We start from the raw sequence: 25,534 nt of genomic DNA, 5'->3' as shown, positions 1-25,534 counted from the left end.
CATACAACTCAATGCCAGAAAAACAAACAACCCAATCAAAAAGTGGGGAAAAGACTTAAACAGATATTTCTCTAAAGAAGACATACAGATGGCTAACAAACACATGAGAAGATGCTCAACATCACTAGTTATTAGAGAAATGCAAATCAAAACTACAGTGAGGTATCACCTCAAACCAGTCAGAATGGCCATCATCAAAAAGTTTACAAACAGTAAATGCTGGAGAGGGTGTGGAGAAAAGCAAACACTCTTGCACTGTTGGTGGAAGTGTAAATTGATACAGCCACTATGGAAGACAGTATGGAGATTCCTTAAAAAAAAACTAGGAATAAAACCACTATATGACCTAGCAATCCCACTCCTAGGCATATACCCTGAGGAAACCAAAACTGAAAAAGACACATGTATCCCATTGTTCATTGCAGCACTATTTACAATAGCTAGAACATGGAAGCAACCTAGATGTTCATCGACAGATGAATGGATAAAGAAGTTGTGGTACATATACACAATGGAATATTACTCAGCCATAAAAGGAACACATTTGAGTCAGTTCTGATGAGGTGGATGAACCTAGAACCTATTATACAGAGTGAAGTGAGTCAGAAAGAGAAACATAAACATCATATTCTAACACATATGTGCAGAATTTAGAAAAATGGTACTGAAGAATTTATTTACAGGCAGCAATGGAGAAACAGACATAGAGAATAGACTTATGGACATGGGGAGAGGGGAGGGGAGGGTGAGATGTATGGAAAGAGTAACATGGAAACTCACATTACCATGTGTAAAATAGACAGCCAATGGGAATTTGCTGTGTGGCTCAGGAAACTCAAACAGAGGCTCTGTATCAACCTAGAGGGGTGGGATGGGGAGGGAAGTGGGAGGGAGGTTCAAGAGGGAGGGGATATATGTATACCTTTGGTGATTAATGTTGAGGTTTGACAGGAAACAAAAAAAAATCTGTAAAGCAATTATCCTTCAATAAAAAAAGAAATTTAAAAAAAGAATTATCCAAGGCTAATCTTGTTTCATGAATCTCTCCCTCTCATTTATTTTTTGTTTTCTGATGGTGTATTTAAAACTAAAACCTGGATATCATATCACTACATGTATAAATGCTGAAATATTAATCTCTAATTGATAACCTTTCTGTAACATAACCATCATTTCATTATTGACTCTAATAAACATAATAATTATTTAAATGTCATCATACCCAGTTCATATTCAAACTACCTCAGTTGTCTCAAAAACATCCCTTTATAGATGGTTTGAATGAAGATCCAAAACCCACACTTGGAATTTAATTGCTATAGCTCTTCAATCTCTTTTATTCTACAGTCGCCTTCCTTCTCATTTTATTTGTTCACGTCATCAATTTTTCCAGGACGTTTGTCCTATACATAGAATGCCCCACATTCTGGATTGATCTGACTTTCTTATGGTGCTATTTAACTTATTCTCTTACCTTCTGTATTTCTTTTAAATATCTTCTGTAAGTTCTATTTAGAGGGTTGATTAGGTTCTGGTTTGATTTTCAGGAAGAACCTCTTATAAAGGCATAATATACTTCTTACTTCATCATGTCAAGAGGCATAAAATGTTTGGTTGATTGACAGGCCAGTGGTATTGGCCTGCTTTCCACAACCTGTCACCTAATAGCTTTTGCATCCTTGGAGGCTCATTGCCTGTAACAACTTTTTCATTGTGGATTGCAAATGAGCCCTGGATGTTTTTTGAGCTGAGAAATGATATGTTCAGAAATGTGCCTTAGAAAACAGAGCCTGACAAAAGAATGTAGGGTGAAGTAGAATAAAGGAAGTATAAAGATGCTTACAGACTAAATTCTTGTTTTCATGGAACAAGGAAATGGAAAGCTAGACTCAAAGGATTTGGGGGAGAATGAATATAGAACTTGTCAATAGAGTCCATTTACTGAATCAGACATAACACTTGAGTTTTTAGGCTTGCAGAGTAGCAATGTGTTCAACAAAAACAGGTAAGTCAGAAGTCATGACTGGCTTGCAGTGGAAACTGAGAAGTTTGGTTTGGGAATGTTGAGCTGATGATGGCATATCTTGGCTTAGACATCTGGTGAGCAGTTGCGAATGCAGGATTGCAGCTTGGAAAAGAATTTAGGACATAAGTCAGGTAATACTTAAAGCCAAACAGTATATTTGATAGCTGATGAAGGAAGTAAAATGAAAAGACAAAAGGTTTAGATACAAATGTGGGCGATCTTGACATTTATGAGCTTTGTCAACCCTCCTTCTCAAAGCTCTGGTTTATTTAGTTTTGGTTTAGCCCAGGGTAACTCATTTCCAGGCCTCTGATGACTGGCTCAGCAGTTTCCCTTCCCATAGCTCAGCTTTCTTCTTTCTGATGGAAAGAAATGCCCTCAAGGCCAATATGTATTTCAACTCATGTTACTTTATTTTTCCCAAGGCCAGAAGGTAAAAATATGACTTCTACTCTGCGACCTCCTTTCTCTTCCCTCAAATTCAATTTCCTTTCTTTCTATGACCAGTCTATTATTTAGGGAAGTTTGATGGAGATGGTATGAAGTTAGGACCGTAGAATGGTGAAATAGAGGGCAAAGGCAACTTTTCTTCGCTTTGACTTTAGGAGAGGGGGGCAGAAATGTGTTTGAAGACCAAGGAGAAGAATCCAAGGGAACTGTAATGGGTTTTTACATTTTATTTTTTTATTTTTATTTTTTATTGAAGTATAGTTGAGTTACAATGTTGTATTAATTTCAGCTATACAGTAAAGTGATTCAGTTATACATATACACATATGTATACACACACACAATTGTTTTTAAATATTCTTCTCCATTATGGTTTTTCATAGGATACTGACATAGTTCTCTGGGCTGTACAGTAGGACCTTGTTGTTTGTCCGTTCTGTGTGTAATAGCTTGCATCTCTAACCCCAGCCTCCCACTTATCCCTCAGTCCTCCCCCCTTTGAAGCCACCAACCTGTGCTTTGTATCTGTGATTGTTTGTTTCATAGATAAGTTCACTTGGGTCATATTTTATATTCTACATATAAGTGATATCATGTGGTATTTGTCTTTCTGACTTACTTCACTCAGTATGACAATCTCTGGTTGCATTCATTTGGCTGCAAATGGCATTAATTTGTTCTTTTTTATAGCTGAGTAGTATTCCATTGTATATATGTAACATCTTCTTTATCCATTCCTCTGTTGATGAACATCTTGGTTGTTCCCAGGCCTTGGCGATTGTGAATAGTGCTGCAATGAAGATAGGAGTGCATGTATCTTTTTCAATTATGATTTTGTCCAAGTATATGCTCAGTAGTGGGATTGCTGGATCATATGGTAATTCTGTTTCTAGTTTTCTGAGGAACCTCCATACTGTTCTCCATAGTGACTGCACCAAGTTAGATTCACACCGACAGTATAGGAAGGTTCCCTTTTCTCCACATCCTCTCTGGCATTTGTTATTTGTAGTTTTTAATGATGGCCATTTTGACCAGTGTGAGGTGGTACCTTACTGTAGTTTTGATTTGCATTTCTCCAATAATTAGTGACGTTGAGCATCTTTTCATGTGCCTATTGGCAATTTGTATTTATTCTTTGGGGAAATGCCTCTTTAGGACTTATACCCATTTTTCAATTGGGTTGTTTGCTTTTTTGTTGTTGAGTTGTATGAACTGTTTGTATATTTTGGAAATTAATGGTAATGGTTGACAAGACAAGTGAGAGCAACAGTGAAGAGCAGCATGAGGGCAGAGGGAATAAATACAGTATTACCCTCACACCCAGGAGAGAGGAGGTGAAGATACAGGGAAATATGGAGACGGAGAGCATGGTGGTTGCAGAAGTTTCCATTAAATGTTTTTGCTCTATTTAGTCATCAGCTGAGAATGAGGGAGATTGGGCTTCTGATTTATATAGGAAGCTCAGGAATCATAGAGGAACCACATTCAGGCTCTCCCAGCCTCATCTGACAGTTCTTTTTTCCATCCCATCTCTGAATCTCCTTAGACTCAAAGGGAACATGATACTCCCATCCCTGGGTTCTGTTTAGGTGCCCTTCACAAAATCGATATTGCTCTATGAGATACTACAAGTGAAGCCAAGAATCAAAGTGACCTTCAAACCAGTATTTCTTAAATAGCCTCGGCAAAATGATTTGGAGACAGTATATTAGGAACCATGCAAAAATAGATGATTGTAAATTAAACCCAAGGTTTAAAGCTGGATCTACTTCTGAGTACATTTTAGTTATATTGAGGACACTGAGAGTATTGTAGGTAGTTTACACCTTTAGCTGTAAAATCACAGGGGCTACTGTGGGCATTTAGAGAGCAAGTTGACACTTTCTTTCGACAAAAGGAATGTTTAGGATTCCAAGTCTTTCACCATGGAGTTCATTTTATTTGACCTCTTAAAAATGAGTTAAAAAAAAAAAAGCTAAGTTAAACAAAAAAAGTTTTGACAATCTCTTAGAATATTTGGATGTAAGGGATGATTCTAGAAAGAAGGGACCTCTTGGTTTTGATTGGCAGGAGCAGTAATTTGACTGTATTTAATTTGTATTGTGTTAGGAAAGAAAGCCAGAGTGAGCTTCCCTGGTTCCTGCTGTTTTATAAACCCTTAACTCCATTGAGCTACATCAACCTTGCTTTTGAGAGTCCTTTTTTTAATGTTTGGTTTTTCTAAATTTTCTTTTAGTGCTAGACCTCACTAATTGTTTCCTTATGGCAGCTACTCATGATTTAAAACTGATCATGGGTACGTATAGTCCCTAATTCAAGGCTCAAGCTGACATCACAAAAGAACTTACAGTTACGATCTTACTACAGAAAAGGCCCAGAAAATAAGAGCTGTTAAAGATTAGTTTCTTAATAAGGGGAGCTGGTTTTGGTATTTTAAATTTCTGTATATACTGATCCCATTTTTCTGCTTCATCTCTTTTAATCTTCAATGCAAAATGAAAGGTGTAAAGTCTGAAGCTATAAATCTGTTTATAGCTATAACTCCCTTCCCCGGCTTAGCAGAGTTCGACACTATAATAAACACAGTTCTTCTGCAGAAACATTGAATCTGCTTCTTGGATAATTCTTTTGTATGTTGTTTCTTTGAACACAGAGAGTTTTGAGGCATTCTTATCTTTCTGTGTGTTCAATTCACAAGAGTTGATTGAGCACCTACTGTATACTAGGATGACTAGGTAGTTCTAGGGCCTAAAGTTTGATCTTATTTAGTCATTAAAGTAATGTGGTTAAAATGACAATTAAGTGTTTTGTTTTGCATTTGGTGATAATTCCTGAACATTGAAGTAAACTATATTAAACCTGCATATTCTTCAAATGTTTTCAACCTTCTACCTAATACATTTCTCACTGCATTGCTTATTGGTTTTAGGAAATCAATATGTTTACTTTCTTCATCCTCAGGTCAAGTATCTGAAAAAGAAATTTACTTTTATGTTTAGAATGGTTAAAATGTTTTAAATGTTGAGTGTGTGAATCATAATTATTACCATTAGTAGATCAGGCATTCTACAAGTTCCTTCATGGACAATGTTTTATTTAAGCAAACAGTAAGCATTGCTTACCCCATTTTTCAGATGAAGAAACTGAGGCTCAAAGAGAGTATTTAATCTGCAAGTTCACACAGGTGATGACAACCAGGATTTGAGTCTGGATCTGTTTGACTCTAAACCTTGAGCTTTTAATCACAAAGATAATTTATTTTATGTATTTTATTTAAAAATAATTCCCCCAAATTATACTTATTTTCTTTTTCTTTTTTACTTTTTTCTGAAACATTTAAAAAGAAATTATACATAAGCACACATACAACCATACACTGATCTATACTTTTACATAGGAGCTCATACATTTTCACATCAGGTTTTCCACAAAAAGCTTTATATTTGCACATTATTAGCTGAAGTTATTTGCAAAGTTGGAATTCTGTGAAACAACAACAAAAAAAAATTGGTGATTTGCTAAAGAAATATTCCTAAAAATATATTATGGTGGTAAAGCAGATGATATATACATATTAGTTCAAGGTTGAGGTATATCCTTGGAAGAACTCATGTTCACATTTTAGTTAGAGGTAAACCTATGTGAAGTGTACTTTATTCATAAGCAAGGTAGATTTATCCACATGCAAATAGCTAGGGTCCCTATTTTTCAAGTAAATGGTAGATTTTATCATTGTTAATGATATTTGCAGTATGATTTTGTATAGTTTCAGATGCATGCTGAGAACCATGGTCCCAAATTCAGTTTGTTCATGCCTATATGGATTTGAGTATCTTATCTCATTGGTACAATGGACCAAGTGAATGATATAGTCAGGGAGAAGATGGAAATCATGCAATGAATAGAAATGAGGCTTCCTTCCTACTTGAACAAGAGAACACCAGATACTTCATGTTTCCTTCATCCCTGAGAGACTGTAGATATTGATAAAGAAATGTTTTCAAGGGTGCCTGAGCACACAGACATCAACCAAACCACTGAGGTTGTGTTGTGCTTGTAGAGAATGGCCGTGCAGCCGACTCTGTCTTCTTTATCCTTAAAAGACTACAGAAATGATGGCTTTTAAAATATAGTAATTCCATGTTCAGTTTACGGGAAATATACTTTTTAAGTTAACCTAGAAGAAGGATGGTTTTGGTATGGTGGCAGCACAGTATGACTACCATATATCGTCTATGTTCTTTTTACCCAGTGGTATGGTAGAGGACTCTCTCTCTCTCAGCTATTTTTGATTAGGTCAGCCAAATCTGCCAACACTCTCTTTGGATTTGAAATACATCCCTAAAACCAGATTTTACACTTTATATAGTTCACTTGACTCTGGAGCTCCTGTGTTTATCAGGGTTGAACCAGCTTGAAAAGTGAAAGTTTTAGCTGCTCAGTCATGTCCAGCTCTTTACAACCGCTTGGACTGTAGCCCACCAGGCTTCTCTGTCTTTGGAATTCTCCAGGCAAGAATACTGGAGTGGGTAGCCTTTCGTTCTCCAGGGGATCTTCCCAATCCAAGAATCGAACCTAGGTCTCCCACGTTGCAGGCAAATTTTTTACCATCTGAGCCACCAGGGAAGCCCTAAACCAGCTTAGGTCAGTGCTTTTCTTCAAATGCGCTAAATTTCAAACTTCAAATGAGTAGGACTTCTTCAACCATGATGATCTGTCAGTGGCCCCCAAGTCCAAAGAGTTAACTGGGCTTGTTAATTCTACCTCAGAAATGTCTCCTAAATCTAGAACTTACCCTGTGTCCTCATTGTCATGATTTTAATTCAGATCTTTGCCATGTCTCTCTTGGACCAAGGCAACAACTTCCTAAGAAGAAAAACATTCCATGCTCTCATCAAAGTTCCATGAAGCACACTTGATCTTGCCATTCTCTTGTTAAATTGATGACCGAATCAACCCAGGGACCTGGGTATTGTTAACCAGTTTTCCCAAATCTCTTTCCTGCTATTCCCTATCTCTACTCCCCACACCACATATGTACTTACCACTCTGAACTCCTCGTCTTTCTCTGACGGTCAGATAGCCTGTCACACAGCTGCATGTTCATCCCTTCTGCCTGAACAGCCCCACTCCCCCCACCCCACCCCCCAGGCTCCCTTATCCCAACCAACTTTCCAGAGCCAGTTCCAATATCATCTTTTAAATTCCAGCTCTCCTACCTTCATTCCTTTCTGTACTCTGACAACACAGCATCTATTTCACTAGTTATAATTATATTTACAAGTCTAGACTCAGAGCACATTGCCTGACTGATGAAAAAGTGAAAATGAAAGGTGAAAGTGTTAGTCACTCAGCCAAGTCGGACTCTTTATGACCCCCTGCTGTAGCCCCATTAGGCTCCTTTGTCCATGGAATTCTCCAAGCAAGAATGCTGGAATGGGTAGTCATGTCCTCCTCCAGGGGATCTTCCCAACCCAGGGATTGAACCCAGGTCTCCTGCATTGCGGGCAGATTCTTTACCATCTGAGCCACTACAGTTGGCCATAAATGCTTAGAAAATGAAATTGTTTGTCCTCCCAATTCTACAGTAATGCAAAGATTCATCAGAAAAAGGATTGTTTTATATCAAAAATACAAATGATTTACACTTTTCTGTGATTCTTATTCCATCATTCTTATTTCAGCAGTTCTGGCTGCCAAGAATTTCCAGGGTTTGCTCCTTTTCCATTTTTATACCTCTAGCAGAATTTATTTATTTATTTTTTTCATGACTGCCGTCTCATAAAAATCATTCCCTCTTTAGCTATTGTCAGTTCAAAGTAGACAAAATTTACAGTTCTTGTGAGTGAAAAGCCTTTATTAGGCCATTCAACCCCTGTGAATATGTCTGTCTTTTCCAGATATATTTGGATTACTTTTATTTAGATTGAAATTCATATTTTCCTGAATTTCATTTATTGTGCCTCTTATTCTTGTGCTTTTAGTTTGGTTTTATCATTTAATTGAAGTAGATAATAGACTGTGATAGAAGAGCTGAAATCTTAGTTGTTTGGATAGAAATAGAATTTAAGAGACTAAAATTATTATAGGCCCACATTAAAGTCTTGTTACAAATAGGTTTGTGGCTCTAAGTTCTGTATTTGAAGTCATTTGAATAGGAACTAATTTGAAGTTTGCCACTGAAATTTATAAATATTTGGTGGTAAGTTAAGAACACTAACAATGCTCTAAAAGAAATGTACCAGCTATTAGTTAACAACACTAATAATAAAGATTTTGTTAACTCCTTCAAATTTATGTAATTAGAGCTAATTACATAAAACTACTTATAAAGATTATTTCAAATATTTTATTTATTTATTAAAGTAAACATTATTAAAAATCTGACTTCAACATAATAGACAAGATCAGAAGGACAGGAATCCTAAAAAAAAGCCTCATATAAAGCTGTGACTCTATTCACCTATTTGTGATGAGTAATTTTACCATATTTCCTTCCCATTGACCTCAACCTTGTTTTAGCAACAAGCTTTTACCTTCAAGTAGTTACCACCAGCCATTGATACTGATACCTGGACAACATATTCATCCACTAAATATTAGATTGTTCGCTCAGTGTAGGTGGGAGCAGCAAAAAGCCATTATAAAATACTCTGATTCAAATAATTCATTAATTTGTATCGCTGCCTATCCTTTAGTTTACACCAGAGGATTTTGTTTTGTTTTACTCTAAAGACAAAAAACAAAACAAAACACAAAACTTAAATCATGACCCAGCTTTAATTTTAAAAGTTAATAATTAGAGTAACCATTCTTTCAATTCTAATGTTTTAATTTAAAAGGATCATGGCTTCCAAATTTTGAAATACTACCTATGTTGCTAAGGTAGCTCATGTTTTTCTGCATATTTAACTCATATTTGCAGTATAAAGGATCCAGTTTAGAAAGAAGGGTGGGATTTCATTCAGAGCAGAAGAAAACACCTGCGTTAATCCCAGGAGCACAAATGGGGTCTGGAGTGTCCAGAGCAGCCACCGCAGCTGTGGATGGAGGCTGACCTCTGCTTCAGCTCTGTCTTGAGCTGGCAGGTGCCAGGACGCCATTCTGTCTGCTCAGAAACACTCCCTTTTGAAGCAGCAGTATTTATTGCTCAATTGTGAATGCAAATTTTCATGTGTTCATGAATTAAGCATCCCTGCTCACAGCAAGTTGTCTAAAGGACTCTAGTGGACACATGTGGCTTTGGCATTAGTAATTGGACTTTGGGGAAAAGAGTCATCTCTGTTGCCCACTGTAAAATAATTTCATAAAAGCTTTGACCTCAGACCTGCCATATCAGCTAACAAAGTGAATTTGGGGGGCAGAAACAATGAGAGGCTTGACCTCTGAAATCTTGCATGTGGAAGAAAACTAAATTTTAAAGAGAATCTTTTGGTGGCAGTGGGAGGGAGAGACTGAGACGAGTTCGCAGTGATTATAAGTGACCTTACAGTAGCTGGCTGTTTTAGGGGTCGTTTTTCTTAATACCAGTATATAGAGAAGTGTTTGACTTTGGCAATAGGCTATTTAGCTTTTCCAGAAGAGTCTGTTTAGCTTTTCTAAATCAGCGTGTCCCACCATCTCCTCCACCAGTGTTTAGAACATCGCCAAACTCTTTTTAGGCATTCACTGAATGTATATAAAAATCAATTAGTTAAACAACATGCTACTTAATCAAATCAAGACCAGAAATTCCATTGTAATTCTAAAACTTGATGCTAGGTATCCTCTCATTCTTTTCTTTGGGTTTCTTCTGCTCCACCAAAAACAAAATCCTACTTGTAGAGCATTAGTGAGCATTCTGTGTGTGTCAAGAATGACCAATACATTTCTTAAACTTAATTTTAAAAGATACCAGACAAACTGTTCTCATTACATGCTACCTGATTCACTGAAAATATTAAGAAAAATGTTAAGAAACAGTTTTCTTAGGTTCCCATTTTAATGGCAAAATTATCAGGGCATAAGAAAGAAAAGGGTTTGTCTAGCTTGCTTCCATTATCTTAGCCCATCTCACTCTCCCAGATGCTCTAAAATTCCTCTTTTCCACATTTTGAACTTGAGATCTTGAGGCTGCTGTCCTTGACACTATGAAAGGCAATTGGGAGGCATTCAAGAGAGCATCTAGTGAAAGCAGGCACCCATTAGGTTTTCTGACAATCAAGTTCTAGAGCTGCATCCCAACACTTAGCACCCTAATCCACTGCTTTTAAAGTCACACAAGACTAGCTTACAGTCCTGGCCACCTCACTTACAAGAGACCTAACCGTGATAATCTTCAAGTTTTATTTCTGGAATCTGTAACAGGGATATCATGATACTTTCCTCATTAGATTGGGAGAAGAGTAAATGTAGTAACATGTGGAAGTCCTTTGTTGATGGCAAAATGTACAAAATAGAAGACATGATGTTCTTGTTAATGTCATGCTAACCTTACAGCTGTTACCAGAAGTGCTGCAGAGTGGGAATTTGACACAGTTCAGTTCAGTTCAGTCGCTCAGTTGTGTCCGACTCTTGGCGACCCCATGAACCGCAGCACACCAGGCCTCCCTGTCCATCACCAACTCCCGGAGTCCACCCAAATCCATGTCCATTGAGTCTGTAATGCCATCCAACCATCTCATCCTCTGTCGTCACCTTCTCTTCCTGCCCTCAATCTTTCCCAGCACCAGGGTCTTTTCCAATGAGTCAGCTCTTCGCATCAGGTGGCCAAAGTATTGGAGTTTCAGCTTCAGCATCAGTCCTTCCAATGAACACCCAGGACTGATCTCCTTTAGGATGGACTGGTTGGATCTCCTTGCAGTCCAAGGGACTCTCAAGAGTCTTCTCCAACACCACAGCTCCTCTGTAACTCATGTTTAGCAGTATATCTTTTGGTAGGTAGAGCATTCTTACATTCCCACCTGAAATGAGACAGCGGTCTCCTTGGGACCTTGGGAGGGACACTTTGCTAGGACTTTGGCTTTACCCCCGTCTTCACTTGTGTTTGTCTCCCAGCCCCGCTAAAGAGGACGGTGAGAGATTGAAGGTAGCTGAAATGCTCCACCTCCTCTGGTAGGCTGAGTCCTGAGACATGACTTCATCTTTGTTGTTTTTGTTCAGTCGCTCAGTCCTGTTCGATGCTTTGCGACCCCATGGACTGCAGCACACCAGGCTTCCCTGGCCTCCACTGTCTCCTAAAGCTTGCTCAGACTTCATGTCCATTGAGTCGGTGATGCTATCCAACCGTCTAATCCTTTGTCGTCCCCTTCTCCTCCTGTCCTAAATCTTTCCCAACATCAGGGTCTTTTCCAATGATCGGCTCTCTGCATCTTTAGCTCTTACAAACTTTGAGAGCTAGGAAAAAAAAAATCGATGCCTCTAGAATTCATGTTTCCTGCTAGTATTTTTGTTCAAAGGTAAAAAAAAAATCTCAGTGTGGCTGAAGAATAGACAACTGTCCAACAAAATAAAAATCCCCAGAAGACCCACCCATCATCTGATTTATGACAAAGATAACACTATACTTTGATGGGGAAAGGAGGCATTTTCAGTGAATGTTTTTTGGTTAATTTGATAGCAGTATGGGGGAGAAAAGCATCTTGACTTTGACCTCACATCATATAAATGACCTTGGAAGAGGCAAAAATTTCTTAAGTGAAACACTAAAAGAGATAACTGTAAACAGAAAAAATGTTAAATTGAGTTTAAGAACTTCTATTCATCAAAAACACCTTTAAGAGAATGTAAACTCAATATGCAGTATGGGAGAATATATATTTGTAATAAATATATTCTTTTCTGACAAAAGACTCATATTCAGATATGTAAAGAGCTCTTATCTATCTAATCTATCCAATGTATAATATATGATGAACTCTAGCAAGTAATAGGACAACTCAATAGAAATTGATATGAACAAATACTGTATGGAAGAAGATAGAAAGATACTAAATGGCCAATACATTTATTAAAAAGAGTTAACTTAATCACTGGATAAATACAAAAATTAAAACACTATGTGAAACTACTACACCTCCCACCAGAATGTCTAAAATGAAAAAGATGAAAAATAACAAGTATTGGTGATGATATAGGGGAACTGAAAATTCTCATATATTGCTGATGGAAGTATAATTGTTAGAGCCATATTGAAAAACTATTTAACAGTATCTACTAACTAATAACCTGAACATATGTATTCTCTGTAATGTAAAAATTCCACTTCTAGATATACACCCAATAGAAATGCATACAGTTTTTCAGCAGAAGGCATACACTAGGATGTTTATAGCAGCATATTTGTAATAACCAAGACCTAAAAACTTCTGGAAACAAATGGATATCAATAGTAGGAGAAATAAATAAAAAATGGTTTATTCACACAGAGTGATATTATAAAGTAGTGAGGATGATCTACAACTACACACAAAATTTTGCATGAATTTCACACATGCTAAGCAAAAGAGGCTAAAACACTGAATGGATGATTCCATTTATATGAATACACTTATATAGAGTACAAAAGCAGGCAAACTGTTCTATCAAAGGTCAGAATAGTGATTACTATTGGTGGTGAGAAGTAACAAGGGAACATCTCAACGGAGCTTTGGGGTTTCTTTAGCTACATTCTATGTGCATTAGATATGTTTACCCTGTGAAAATTTATTCAGCATTTTATATACTTAGGGCATGTATGCTTTCCTGTTTATATATATAATACCATTTTTGCATTCTAATCATATTATAATTATAGTTTTAGAACCTAAAATTCCTTGAGAGACCTCATTGGCAGGTACAAATCTGTGTCCTTTGCATGAATCTTGTGACTAACCCTAGGTGATCTATTCAAGCTATATTTTAAAATTTATTTAAAAATTTTTTTCTCTTTGTTTTTCCCTTTTTTCAGGGCCCTCCTGGTCCAAAAGGTGATAAGGTAAGAAAATATATAGCAGGAACAAATTTAGTGGAAATCCATACTGGCCTGACTTATACTATGTTACATTTAGATCTTTTTAACTAGCATCATCTACAGACTTTATTCTAAAAACTATCTATCTTCTCATTTTCCTACTCTACAGGGAGAACAGGGCGATCAGGGACCTCGGGTAAGTTGTTCTCTTCCTTTCCTGGGCAGAAAATTAGCTTTTAGTTCCAAATTCATTGAATTAAAGTAGTCCTGGATCCAAAACTATGTTGTGTCATGTGGTTTAGTAATGGCTAACAAAAATACCATATTACTTATAACTGAAATAGCCTTAATTATAACTAATGTTTATATCTTGTTGCATTATCTTAACTTGATACCTGCAAATAGGACACTCTACAATAATGATCCCTTCTGATTAAGGGCCAGAATCACAACTAAAAGTCAACAACAACCACCGTTCCATTGGCTATTGGGTCCTTCAGATTAGTATGCATTGTTTTGTAACATAGAGGCCATGTGGATTCCTATTGAGTTTGCTTTTTTTGCAGTTAAACTTTATGTGCCATTGCATAAATATGATGTATTATAGATGAAAATATTAATGCATTTTATATATTTTGTTCATAAGTTTGAAAAATAGTTATTTGAATTTCTTATTCTTTATAGAATTTTAAACAGATAAAAGGTATAATATCATTTAGCATTCCAGGGAGGAGGGGCATTCTTTTATTCTTCTCAAATGTGGCTTTTTAACCCATCAGAACACAGTGGTGAATGCTTTGTTGTTACCTTGGTAGTGCCAAGTCCTCTGCCTCACATCTGCGCCTTATTACCCAAATGTTCAGACATACTGTTCCAATGATGTAGTGGCTCTATGCAGACATACCTCTCAATTTTCTCATGTCACTATGCACAAACGTGAGTATTTGGTTGAAGAGAGTCATTTTTTACAGAGGAAAAGAACTTTTAAAACTTTCAGGTTGAAAACAGGCACTGTGTAGGTTTTTTTGTAAAATTCACTCTGTGACATTAATTATGGAATTCACTTACACTGCAGCATCATGAAAGATGCAGTCAATGAAAACTTGAAAAGTTTGTAGTCTTACTCCTCCTGTTTAGTAACCTAGATGAAAATTATGGTATGATTTACTCTCCTTTCTATTCTTCTGCCATTTCTTCATGTAGAAATAATGACTATGCTTCAGAGCATTCTGTTTCTCATGGCAGTTTTTCTGTCTGATGTCCGGTTGAAAGTTCCTCTTAACGGTCAAGGATTAAACATCATGAGTGGCATGGATGTGAATGGAATAAAATTCTCATAACCTTCAATGATTACAATGTAACCACTTGCTCTGTATGTGGCAGTTATTTCTCGTGGCATGTCCCCATGCACTGAGTATCATTTCTTTCTACATGCAATATCAAAATCACTCAACTTGCCCTGTCCAGGTAGGAGAGAAATTGTTTCTATTCTAAGAAATCTTCTTTTGGCAAAGGACCTGAGAGGGTGGTTCACAGCTTAGCTGTCATCAGTGTGCACACAGTCATTTTCAAAAAGGTGTGTTGGCTTTCATCGTTCCAAAACGTGATGATTGATTATAAAGCGAGGCCAAATTTTCAGGGTGAAACCCGAAACCATGTGAAATTCACCTGGTTTCATGTTGCATTGCAAGCTAAGACTTGGACCAGCTTCCTTGCAAGTATGGCCAAAGTTCATGAACTACTTTGACGAACCCAGACTGCCTTTCATACAGATTTCAGCCAGTTTTCACACTGTCTGGGGCCAAGTTTCACACAATTCGGGGGCCACTTAGCATTTTAGCTGAAAAGTGGCAAAAATTGATCCCATTTTCATCTGGATTTTGCTTTGGGTTGAAACAATTTCAATTGAATTCATAATGCAAGATGAATCTTTATGGATAAAAATTTAAATGTCCTGGGAAGTATATGGGAATGTGCACATGAGAACGTATGGAATTGCCTGGCTTTTCTCAGATTCCTAATTTAGAAACAAGGCAGGACCCATTCAGCAATCTTAGATTTATAATATAAGTAATGCCAGCTACTTATGAGAAAATTCACATATCAATATGGCAAAATGAAGATTTTACATTTCCAGAAAAATCAAAAGTTAGTTAGAACTGGAAATGTCTTTAATTTTAATGAAAACCAACATTTCCCACATTCTCTATGAGCACACACTATTCCAGCTGATGCTGACAGAGGCTCTCTTTTTAAAAATGTGATCTTTGTATTTAAATACCCCTTCCTCCAGTACTCTTGCCTGGAAAATCCCATGGACGGAGGAGCCTGGTAGGCTGTAGTCCATGGGGTCGCGAAGAGTCGGACATGACTGAGCAACTTCACTTTCACTTTTCACTTTTATGCATTGGAAAAGGAAATGGCAACCCACTCCAGTGTTCTTGCCTGGAGAATCCCAGGGATGGGGTCGCGCAGAGTCGGACACGGCTGAAGTGACTTAGCAGTAGCAGTCCACTTTCATCCTATCATAGAATTTTGAATTTTGAACAAATGTCATTCCAAGTAATTTCTTTCTTTCCATAATTAACTATATGATCTTCCATTATTTTAATTCTTTGTTAACTGACTTTCCACTGGGATGTATGCTATTTTCCTGAAAGTAAAGTCCTCTTTTTATTTTCTTGACTCCCCAAATGCCAGACAGGAGTATAATAGGTCATAATATGTGAATCAAAGAAGGAAAAATTTGAAGATGAGATAGATATTAAGAAAGTAGAACTATCTTGAAATACTTGGACATATATTTATCAATATATATTGAGTGTCTACTACGATCAAGGTACCATACTTAACACTATAGAGACTGCAACTGTATCCACTTCTCTCTCTCTCTTCTAATATCAGCAAATTCAGCCTATTCTCATCTCAGCCTATTCTCAGTTCTTGATCACTACTCTAATATTCCAATTGATTTTGTTTCTACTCTTACCTTGCACAATGCATTTCCTAAATAGCAACCTGAACCATTTTATGCTTTAAATTAAGTTGTATTACTCCTTGTTTTAAACCTTAGAATGAAATCCAAACCACTTTGCTTGGCCTCCATGGACCTTCAAGATCTTGCCCTTCAGTTCACTTCAGTTCAGTCATTCAGTCATGTCCAACTCATTGTGACCCCATGGACTGCAGCACACCAGCCCTCCCTGTCCATCACCAACTCGTGGAAGTTTACTCAAACTCATGTCCATTGAGTCAGTGATGCCATCCAACCATCTCATCCTCTGTCGTCCCCTTTTCCTCCTGCCCTCAATCTTTCCCAGCATCAGGGTCTTTTCAAATGAGTCAACTCTTCGCATCAAGTGGCCAAAGTATTGGAGTTTCAGCTTCAACATCAGTCCTTCCAATGAACACCCAGGACTGATCTCCTTTAGGATGGACTGGTTGGATCTCATGCAGTCCAAGGGACTCTCAAGAGTCTTCTCCAACACCACAGTTCAAAAGCATCAATTCTTTGGTGCTCAGCTTTCTTTATAGTCTGACTCACATCCATACATGACTATTGGAAAAACCGTAGCTTTGACTAGACGGACCTTTGTTGATAAAGTAATATCTCTGCTTTTTAACATGTCTAGGTTGGTCATAACTTTTCTTCCAAGGAGCAAGCATCTTTTAATTTTATGGCTGCAGTAACCATCTGCAGTGATTTTGGAGCCCAAAAAAATAAAGTCTGTAACTGTTTCCACTGTCTCCCCATCTATTTCCCATGAGGTGATGGGACCAGATGCCATGATCTTTGTTTTCTGAATGCTGAGCTTTAAGCCAACTTTTTCACTCTCCTCTTTCACTTTCATCAAGAGGCTCTTTAGTTCTTCATCACTTTCTGCCATAAGTGTGGTGTCATCTGCATATCTGAGGTTATTGATATTTCTCCCAGCAATCTTGAGTCCAGTTTGTGCTTCTTCCAGTCCAGGATTTCTCACTATGTACTCTGCATATAAGTTAAATAAGCAGGGTGACAATATATAGCCTTGACATACTCCTTTTCCTATTTGGAACCAGTCTGTTGTTCCACGTCCAGTTCTAACAACTGCATCTTGACCTGCATACAGATTTCTCAGGAGGCAAGTCAGGTGGTCTGGTATTCCCATCTCTTTCAGAATTTTCCAGAGTTCGTTGTGATCCACACAGTCAAAGGCTTTGGCATAGTCAATAAAGCAGTAGTAAATGTTTTTCTGGAACTCTGTTGCTTTTTCAATGATCCAACAGATGTTGGCAATTTGATCTCTGGTTCCTCTGCCTTTTCTAAAACCACCTTGAACATCTGGAGGTTCATGGTTCATGTACTGTTGAAGGCAGATGTGGAGAATTTTGAGCATTACTTAGCGTGTGAGATGAGTGTAATAGTGTGGTAGTTTGAGCATTCTTTGGCATTGCCTTTCTTTGGGATTGGAGTGAAAACTGTCCTTTTCCAGTCCTGTGGCCACTGCTGAGTTTTCCAAATTTGCTGGCATATTGAGTGTAGCACTTTCACAGCATCATCTTTTAGGATTTGAAATAGCTCAACTGGAATTCCATCACCTCCACTAGCTCTGTTTGTAGTGATGTTTCCTAAGGCCCACTTGACTTCACATTCCAGGATGTCTGGCTCTACGTGAGTGATCAAACCATTGTAATTATCTGGGTCGTGAAGATATTTTTTGTACAGTTCTTCTGTGTAGTCTTGCCACCTCTTCTTAATATCTTCTGCTTCTGTTAGGTCCATACAATTTCTGTCCTTTATTGAGCCCATCTTTGCATGAAATGTCCCCTTGGTATCTCTAATTTTCTTGAAGAGATCTCTAGTCTTTCCCATTCTGTTGTTTTCCTCTATTTCTTTGCACTGATCACTGAGGAATGCTTTCTTATCTCTCCTGCTGTTCTTTGGAACTCTGCATTCAAATGGATGCATTTGAATGGATGAAAAAAAGAGTTTCTTTTTCTCTTTTGTTTTTGCTTCTCTTCTATTCACAGCTATTTGTAAGCCCTCCTCAGACAGCCATTTTGCCTTTTTGCATTTCTTTTCCTTGGGGGTTGTCTTGATCCCTGCCTCCTGTACAATGTCACAAACCTCCATCCATAGTTCATCAGGCACTGTCTATCATATCTAGTCCCTTAAATCTGTTTCTCACTTCTGCTGTATAATCATAAGGGATTTGATTTAGGTCATACCTGAAAGATCTAGTGGTTTTCCCTACTTTCTTCAATTTAAGTCTGAATTTGGCAATAGGGAGTTCATCATCTGAGCCACAGTCAGCTCCCAGTCTTGTTTTTGCTGACTGTGTGGAGCTTCTCCATCTTTGGTTGCAAAGCATATAATCAATCTGATTTTGGTATTAACCATATGGTGATGTCCATGTGTAGAGTCTTCTCTTGTGTTGTTGGAAGAGGGTGTTTGCTATGACCAGTGCATTCTCTTAGCAAAACTCTACTAGCCTTTGCCCTACTTCATTCTATGCTCCAAGGCCAAATTTGCCTGTTACTCCAGGTATTTCTTGACTTCCTACTTTTGCACTCCAGTCGCCTATAATGAAAAGGACATCTTTTTTGGTTTTTAGGTCTAGAAGGTCTTGTAGGTCTTCATAGAACCATTCAACTTCAGCTTCTTCAGCATTACTGGTTGGGGCATAGACTTTGATTACTGTGATATTGAATGGTTTGCCTTGGAAATGAACAGAGATCATTCTGTCATTTTTGAGATTGCATCCAAGTACTGCATTTGACTCTTTTGTTGATTATGATGGCTACCTCATTTCTCCTGAGATTCTTGCCCACAGTTGTAGATATAATGGTCATCTGAGTTAAATTCTCCCATTCCAGTCCATTTTAGCTCACTGATTCCTAAAATGTCGATGTTCACTCTTGCCATCTCCTGTTGGACCACTTCCAAATTGCCTTGATTCATGGACCTAACATTCCAGGTTCCTATGCAGTATTGCTCTTTACAGCATTGCACTTCACTTCTATCACCAGTCATATCCACAACTGGGTGTTACTTTTGCTTTGGCTCCTTTTTGCTTTTGCCCTTGCCTACTCTATAACCTCATCTTGGACTGGTCTTGATCTCCACCCACTATGCTCCATCCAGTTTGCCCTCCACATATTCTTTAAACACAACACAGTCTCAACTTGATGACTTTCCATTTGTTCTTTAATGGTCTTCTCGTGATTGGGTTTTTCTTATCATTGAGATTTCCTCTCAAATATCTCCTTGGGGAGAACTTCCCAGCTACTCAATAAATCTGAGATTGTCCTATTTTGTTTATTTATTTACTTGCTTCTTTTTAAGGAAGGGCATCTGCAAAACATTGTTGCTGTTCAGTCACTCAGTTCTGTCTGACTCATTGTGACCCTATGGACTTTAACACGCCAGGCTTCCCTGTCCTTCGCTCCCACAGTTTTCTCAAACTCATGTCCATTGAGTCAATGCTGCCATCCTCATCTTATCCTCTATTGTCCTCTTTTCCTCATGCCCTCAATCCTTCCCAGCATCAGGGTCTTTTCCAGTGAGTCAGCTCTTTGCATCAAGTGGCCAAGGTATTGCAGCTTCAGCTTTAGCATCAGTCCTTGCCCTTCTTTAAAACAAAAACTCCGTGAGAATAAGGATTTGTTCATACCTCCATCACCTAGGACAATAAAAACTAAATGAATATTTGTTGAATGTTAAAAGAAAATATTATTTCCTCATTACTGCCTTCAAGGAGCTGGTGATCTCATGGGTGCCTGAATGAGAAAACTATGTGGTTGTAGATTATATGCCTTGAATAGCTATACTAAACCATGCTAGATAAGTGGAGCATCTTTCATTTTAAATAATCGCTGGAGACTATAGAAAAGATGGCATTTGAACTAGGACTTGATACATGGGTAATCATTAAAAGATTAGATGAAGAGAAAGACATTAAACTTTCCAGGAAGAAGAAATAGTTCAAATAATATTATACAAGGAGGAAATGACAAGGTTCATTTAAGGAAAAAAAAATTCCATTTGCCAAGGAAATAAGTTAAATATAGAAAAATTGTACCCACATAAGTTTGCAAAACCTTTATTCGAGTTACATTATAGAACATTTTTAATGTCTTGTGTGGTGGGCAATAAGGAACCATTGAAGATTTTTGAGTATAACATTGATTGTATATTACCACTAGACTATTTAGTATCATTACCAAATATTCCTTATGAAAATCTATAATGGTAATAGTATCCAGTATGGAAAGGAATTGGAAAAGATTGAAAGGAAAGAGACCAAGTAGACCAGGAAATGATGTCAGTCATCTGGACAAGGTCGCAGAAGTCTGGGCTATAAGGATAATGTCCAGTCCTCAGTGGAGAATTGAGTAGAGGGTATGGACTGGCTCAGGCTGGAACATCAGGTATGATTGAAAGCACAGGGCCACAGTGAGCAGAAAGCTCAGTATCAGAATGAGCAGTGGAGTGTGGCTAAGTTGGTGAGCCAAGGCAGAAATTCCAAAAGAGGGACCAGAATATGGGAGAGAGCTCTATGTTTGCAGTGGAATTCAAAAGGAAAGTTGCATCATCTCATCAATAGTGTCTGCCACAAGCACCAAGCAAAAACCTGGGCAGACAGAAAGGGAAAACCAGGATTGTTACTAGTAGAGAAGAATTTGACAAAAGTAAAGTCTTAAAGCAGAAAAAAGTGAGAGAAAATTTTGACCCACACTGGATTTACATCCAAAATTGGTGATCATGGGTAAAGTTGTGACTATGTTGAGTTTTCTAAAAAAGAAGAGAAATAATCAGGGAGTAAAATTAAAAATATCGAGATGAAAATTTAATAGCAGTCTTCTAGCTAACTGGATGTTGGAGCTGAAGGGGATGAAGATAAAGATAGAGCTGAGGTTTCCAGCTTGATTCCTTGATAAAATTGGCCAGAAGAGAGTCAGGGGAATAAATGATAAGCTGAATCTTAGTTATGTTGAATTTGAGATCTTGATGAATTACTCCATTGGAGTAGTGTAGCAAACGGTTGGAAATATGAGACTAGAATTCTGAAGTGATGTTGCAACTGGAAAGAACAGTTACATAGCAAAACTGTCACAGAGTAGCAATTGAAACCATAGGAGCAGAAAAATGAAGGGTGACAGAAGAAAGATAGAACCACTTTAGAAATATCCACATTGAGTGAGTGGGATGAAAAGGAGACTCAGGAAACAGTGAGCATTCAAAGGACACTGCAATGTTTGAACAATAAGGCCGAACTACTTAAAAAAAAGAAAAAAGTGCAGGTGGCCAACAGACTGTAATTTAAAAAAAAAAAAAAAAGGCCACAGGGATGAGAGCTATTAAAAAGAAAACCAAAAACCAGGGACTCTGTAACAATCTAGAGGGGTAGGATGCGGAGGGAGGTGGGATGGAGATTCAGAGGGAGGGGACATATATATATATATACCTATGGTTGATTCATGTTGATATTTAGCAGAAAACAACAAAATTCTGTAAAGCAGTTACCCTTCAATTAAAAAATTAAAAAAAAAAAAACTTTTGGACTTGGTGTTCTGGAGTAGGGAGGTGCATTTTGTTCAGTGGTGAGAGTGAAAGTCAGATTGCAAGAAGTTAAAAGTAAATGGTAGGAAAGATGACTATCTTTGAATGCTGTTGATGGCATATGATTTAATGCAGAAGAACTGACTAGCTTTTTTGGCATGAGCTTTCTGTCAGTATACCCTGAACCAATTTCAAGCCTCCAGTTGTAGGTATAATGTAACAGCCATAGATATCATTTGGTTTTCTTCTATAAGAAGCTGAGAGTTAGATTTCCACAGATGAATGCATCCTGACATTGGAACTGCACTTCCCTCCTTCATTCTTGGGGAGATGTCATTACAGATTTGCTATTAATCTTTGTTTTTGCAGTCAAACATTGCACTGCAGCAGTTAAGCCTTTAGGCTGTGTGGTCAGGAGGGTGCTTTTCCATGCTGTCAATTATCATATTCACGCACAGTCTTCTTCATTTCATCGTCAGGGGTCTGTGTTACAGACTGTTGAGGCTAAGCCTTTACTTTGTGTTCAAGTAGAAATTGGAGACCCACCATAAGGGAGTCGTAGGGGCTTTCCTAAGCCAAACGAAAGTTGGACTGGGAAATAATACCTCATGAAACAGTTATAATTGCTCATCACTTAGAGTTGTACAACTTGCAGAACATCTTTCTAGGTAAGTTATACATATCATCTCTAAGCCTTACTACAGTTCAGCAAAGTACATTATCAGCAAAGAAAAATAGGGAAAGTGAATGCAATAGAGAGAGATGATTATATCCACATGGGCTGGGGTCAGGCTGGATAGGGATCAGTTCTAATTCTGCCACTATCTGTCTTCATGGTTATGAGATGGATTAAATAAAATAATGTATGAAGAATCTGTAATAAGCCCTCAACAGGTCATAGCTGATTATTCTCCTAAAGTTTCACATGAAGAATCTAGGGTAGAGTAACGTGTCCAGTTCACACAATTTGTAAGTGACAGAAGTGGGATTCAAACCCAACTCTCTCAGCCTCTGGTTTGTGCATCTCCTGGTGGATCATGCTACTTCCCTATCAATCAAGTGGATGGTATGACCATCAACCTCAATATGAAAAAGTTGGGGTTACCAAAATATCCAAGACTTGATTATTTATTTATTGAGTTCTTAAAATATGCTGGCCACTCTATGAAGACATGTATTTCAACAATTCTGGGGGCTTCCCTGGTGAGTCAGCGGCAAAGAGTCACCTGCCAATACAGGAGATGCAGGTTCTATCTCTGGGTGGAAAGAGCCCCTGGAGAAGGAAATGGCAACCCACTCTAGTATTCTTACCTGTGAGCCTGGTGGGCTGCAGTCCATGGGGTCTCAAGAGTCAGACATGACTGAGCGACTAATCCTACCTACTCACAAACTGCATTTTCCATGTACTCCATCATTTATTCTCAAAGTTGAGTTAGTAGCACAAATTTGTTTTTTATTTTTTTCTTTGATGTGGATCACCTTCAAAGTCCCCATTGAACCTGTTACAACATTGCTTCTGTTCCATGCCCTGACTTTCTGGCTGCAAGACATGTGGGATCCCAGCTCCCCGACCAAGGATTGAACCTGCACCCCCTGCACTGGGAGACAAAGTCCCAACCATTGGACTGCCAGAGAAGTCCCAGTAGCACCGGTTTTAATATGATCATTTTTTTTTTCCCTGATGTAGATTTGCTCACACAGATTAAGTGACTGATTCTATTTCTTTCACACACAACTACCAAAAGACAATGCTGGAACTCAAACATGAGAATCAAGTTCTGCCCTCTTTCCGTATTGCTAGGTTCTCTCCAGATCGCTTCTAGGACCTTTTTCAACTTTAGGATCCATTCCTCTATGAATCAGCTTGAAAAAGTTGAGGAGCACAAATGAAAATAAGTGTGTCTTTTTTCTTTGCAATCATGAGAGTCACAGTCTTTACAATTCATGCACTGTCAACCCTCCAGAAAACAAAGGTGTGGCTGAGTGCCACTTAGTAAACCCTGGAACCTCTCGTCATGGAGCTTAGAGAGACAGGGCAATGCTGACTTCCATCCAAAGCACGTCAGAATGTCCAATTAGCTTGTTGTGATACAATTTCACTTCTCAGCTCAGGGGCACCAATTTGGAAATTGTATAATAGCAAGACCCTGGTGTATTTGCTGTTAGTGATTTTTTTTCTTCAGGATAGCCAAATGAATGAAGTGTTTTCTGTAGTTCATAATGCTGTGCTTACATGTTCTACGAGGTATTTTGTTGCAAAGCTTCTCTTTGTAAAAGAGATTGAGTTATACTTCTAGATCAGAAGCTGAACCTGAATGTCAAGTGTAAAAGGCTCGAAACTTTTCAGCATTTCCACTTTGTTGTCTGCACCCACTGTTACTACCGACCTCTCTCTCCTTCATTATTAAAAAGGACTTTTGCCCGGGTCATGCGGACTTCTGCCCTCATCATGAACCACAGCCCTGGGCTTTAATGTTAATGACTCAAATTTCATTTCTCTGTCTTCGTGACTTAAAAACAGCCTTAAAAATAAGTGAAGCTATTTTAAAATTTAAAATATTTTAATGTTTCATACTGTCTTTTTAAATTAGGATATTATGTTGTTCTGAAATTGTGGTACATTTGTTAGTCAAACTTAAGCAGTAAAACGAACAGACATGATGAAGTGATCTTTTGGCTACAAATTAATCTTCTAATCAGTTGGCTACCATCCCCTTGCCAAATAACACAAAGGCCTGATAAAAAAAAAGATTTAGTGGTTATTGGTCTCAATATCATCAGCCAACAGCTGGTTTTAAATGAGTCCTGAGCCCTCACAGTTTCAATAAGCCACCCAGGAGCACTGCCTAACTATTTTCATCAAATTCTCTTCTCTTCCCAGTGTATTCAAATAAATTTTCATAACAGCTGGGACTATGAAAAACTGATAGCATCTTAAAAACATCTTCGGCAAGACAGATTAAGTTCCAGAAAAGGAAAGCATTTAGAAGTTTATTTTATTATCTTAACCTTTGTTGACTTGAATGATTAAACAGATTCTTTGGCTCTGCTAAAGCATTTAGGCCTGGATATTAATTTGATGTTCTTATTTACTTAACCCTTGCCTTTCTCTTTAGCCCTAATGAATACACTACTCATTTGGTACTGAATGTATTGCCTGTGGAAAGGGAATGGATATAACACAATGGAAAGAAATAAATTGTGAGAAAATTATTTTAATGATTTCCAGATTCAGGAGAAGTTGGCATGGAAACTGCAAGCTCATTAAAATTTGCAAACGCTCTTGTTATGTTTTATAATCAGAGTTCTTTTTTAAGTGTTCTGTCATACTTCAAACCACTAAGAGCCCAGAAGCATTTGTAAATTTGTCCTAATGTGGGTTAATTTAAGGAATAAATTATTTTTACAAACAATTATTGATAAGTAGACAATATTTCCCTTGGAATTCAGTGTTGCAAATTACACCTCAGTTATTGATTTTATAGCTGTGCCCATTAAGGAAAAGAAAAAGAGGTATTATGAGATGTTGAGGAAGAGACTCTATTTTACATCACTTTAAGTCTTGACATTTTTGTTTAATGTGAAG

General features: G+C 37.7%; 1 protein-coding gene across 23 annotated transcripts in view; it reads left to right on the top strand.

The window, feature by feature from the left end:
* The window catches only part of COL25A1 (collagen type XXV alpha 1 chain), a 492,664-nt gene that overhangs the window by 306,687 nt on the left and 160,443 nt on the right, over positions 1-25,534 (top strand). For all 23 annotated transcript variants that reach the window (XM_043438685.1, XM_043438674.1, XM_043438683.1 and 20 more), the window contains exons 6-7: positions 13,404-13,430; positions 13,576-13,602. In XM_043438685.1, the coding sequence (XP_043294620.1) occupies positions 13,404-13,430; positions 13,576-13,602 (54 nt within the window). The remainder of the gene's footprint in view (positions 1-13,403; positions 13,431-13,575; positions 13,603-25,534) is intronic.

Source organism: Cervus canadensis, chromosome 19, assembly GCF_019320065.1.
Source record: "Cervus canadensis isolate Bull #8, Minnesota chromosome 19, ASM1932006v1, whole genome shotgun sequence".
Classification (NCBI taxonomy): domain Eukaryota; kingdom Metazoa; phylum Chordata; class Mammalia; order Artiodactyla; family Cervidae; genus Cervus; species Cervus canadensis.
Note: the sequence above shows the minus strand (reverse complement) of the source record. Positions and strands in the feature narration are given on the sequence as shown.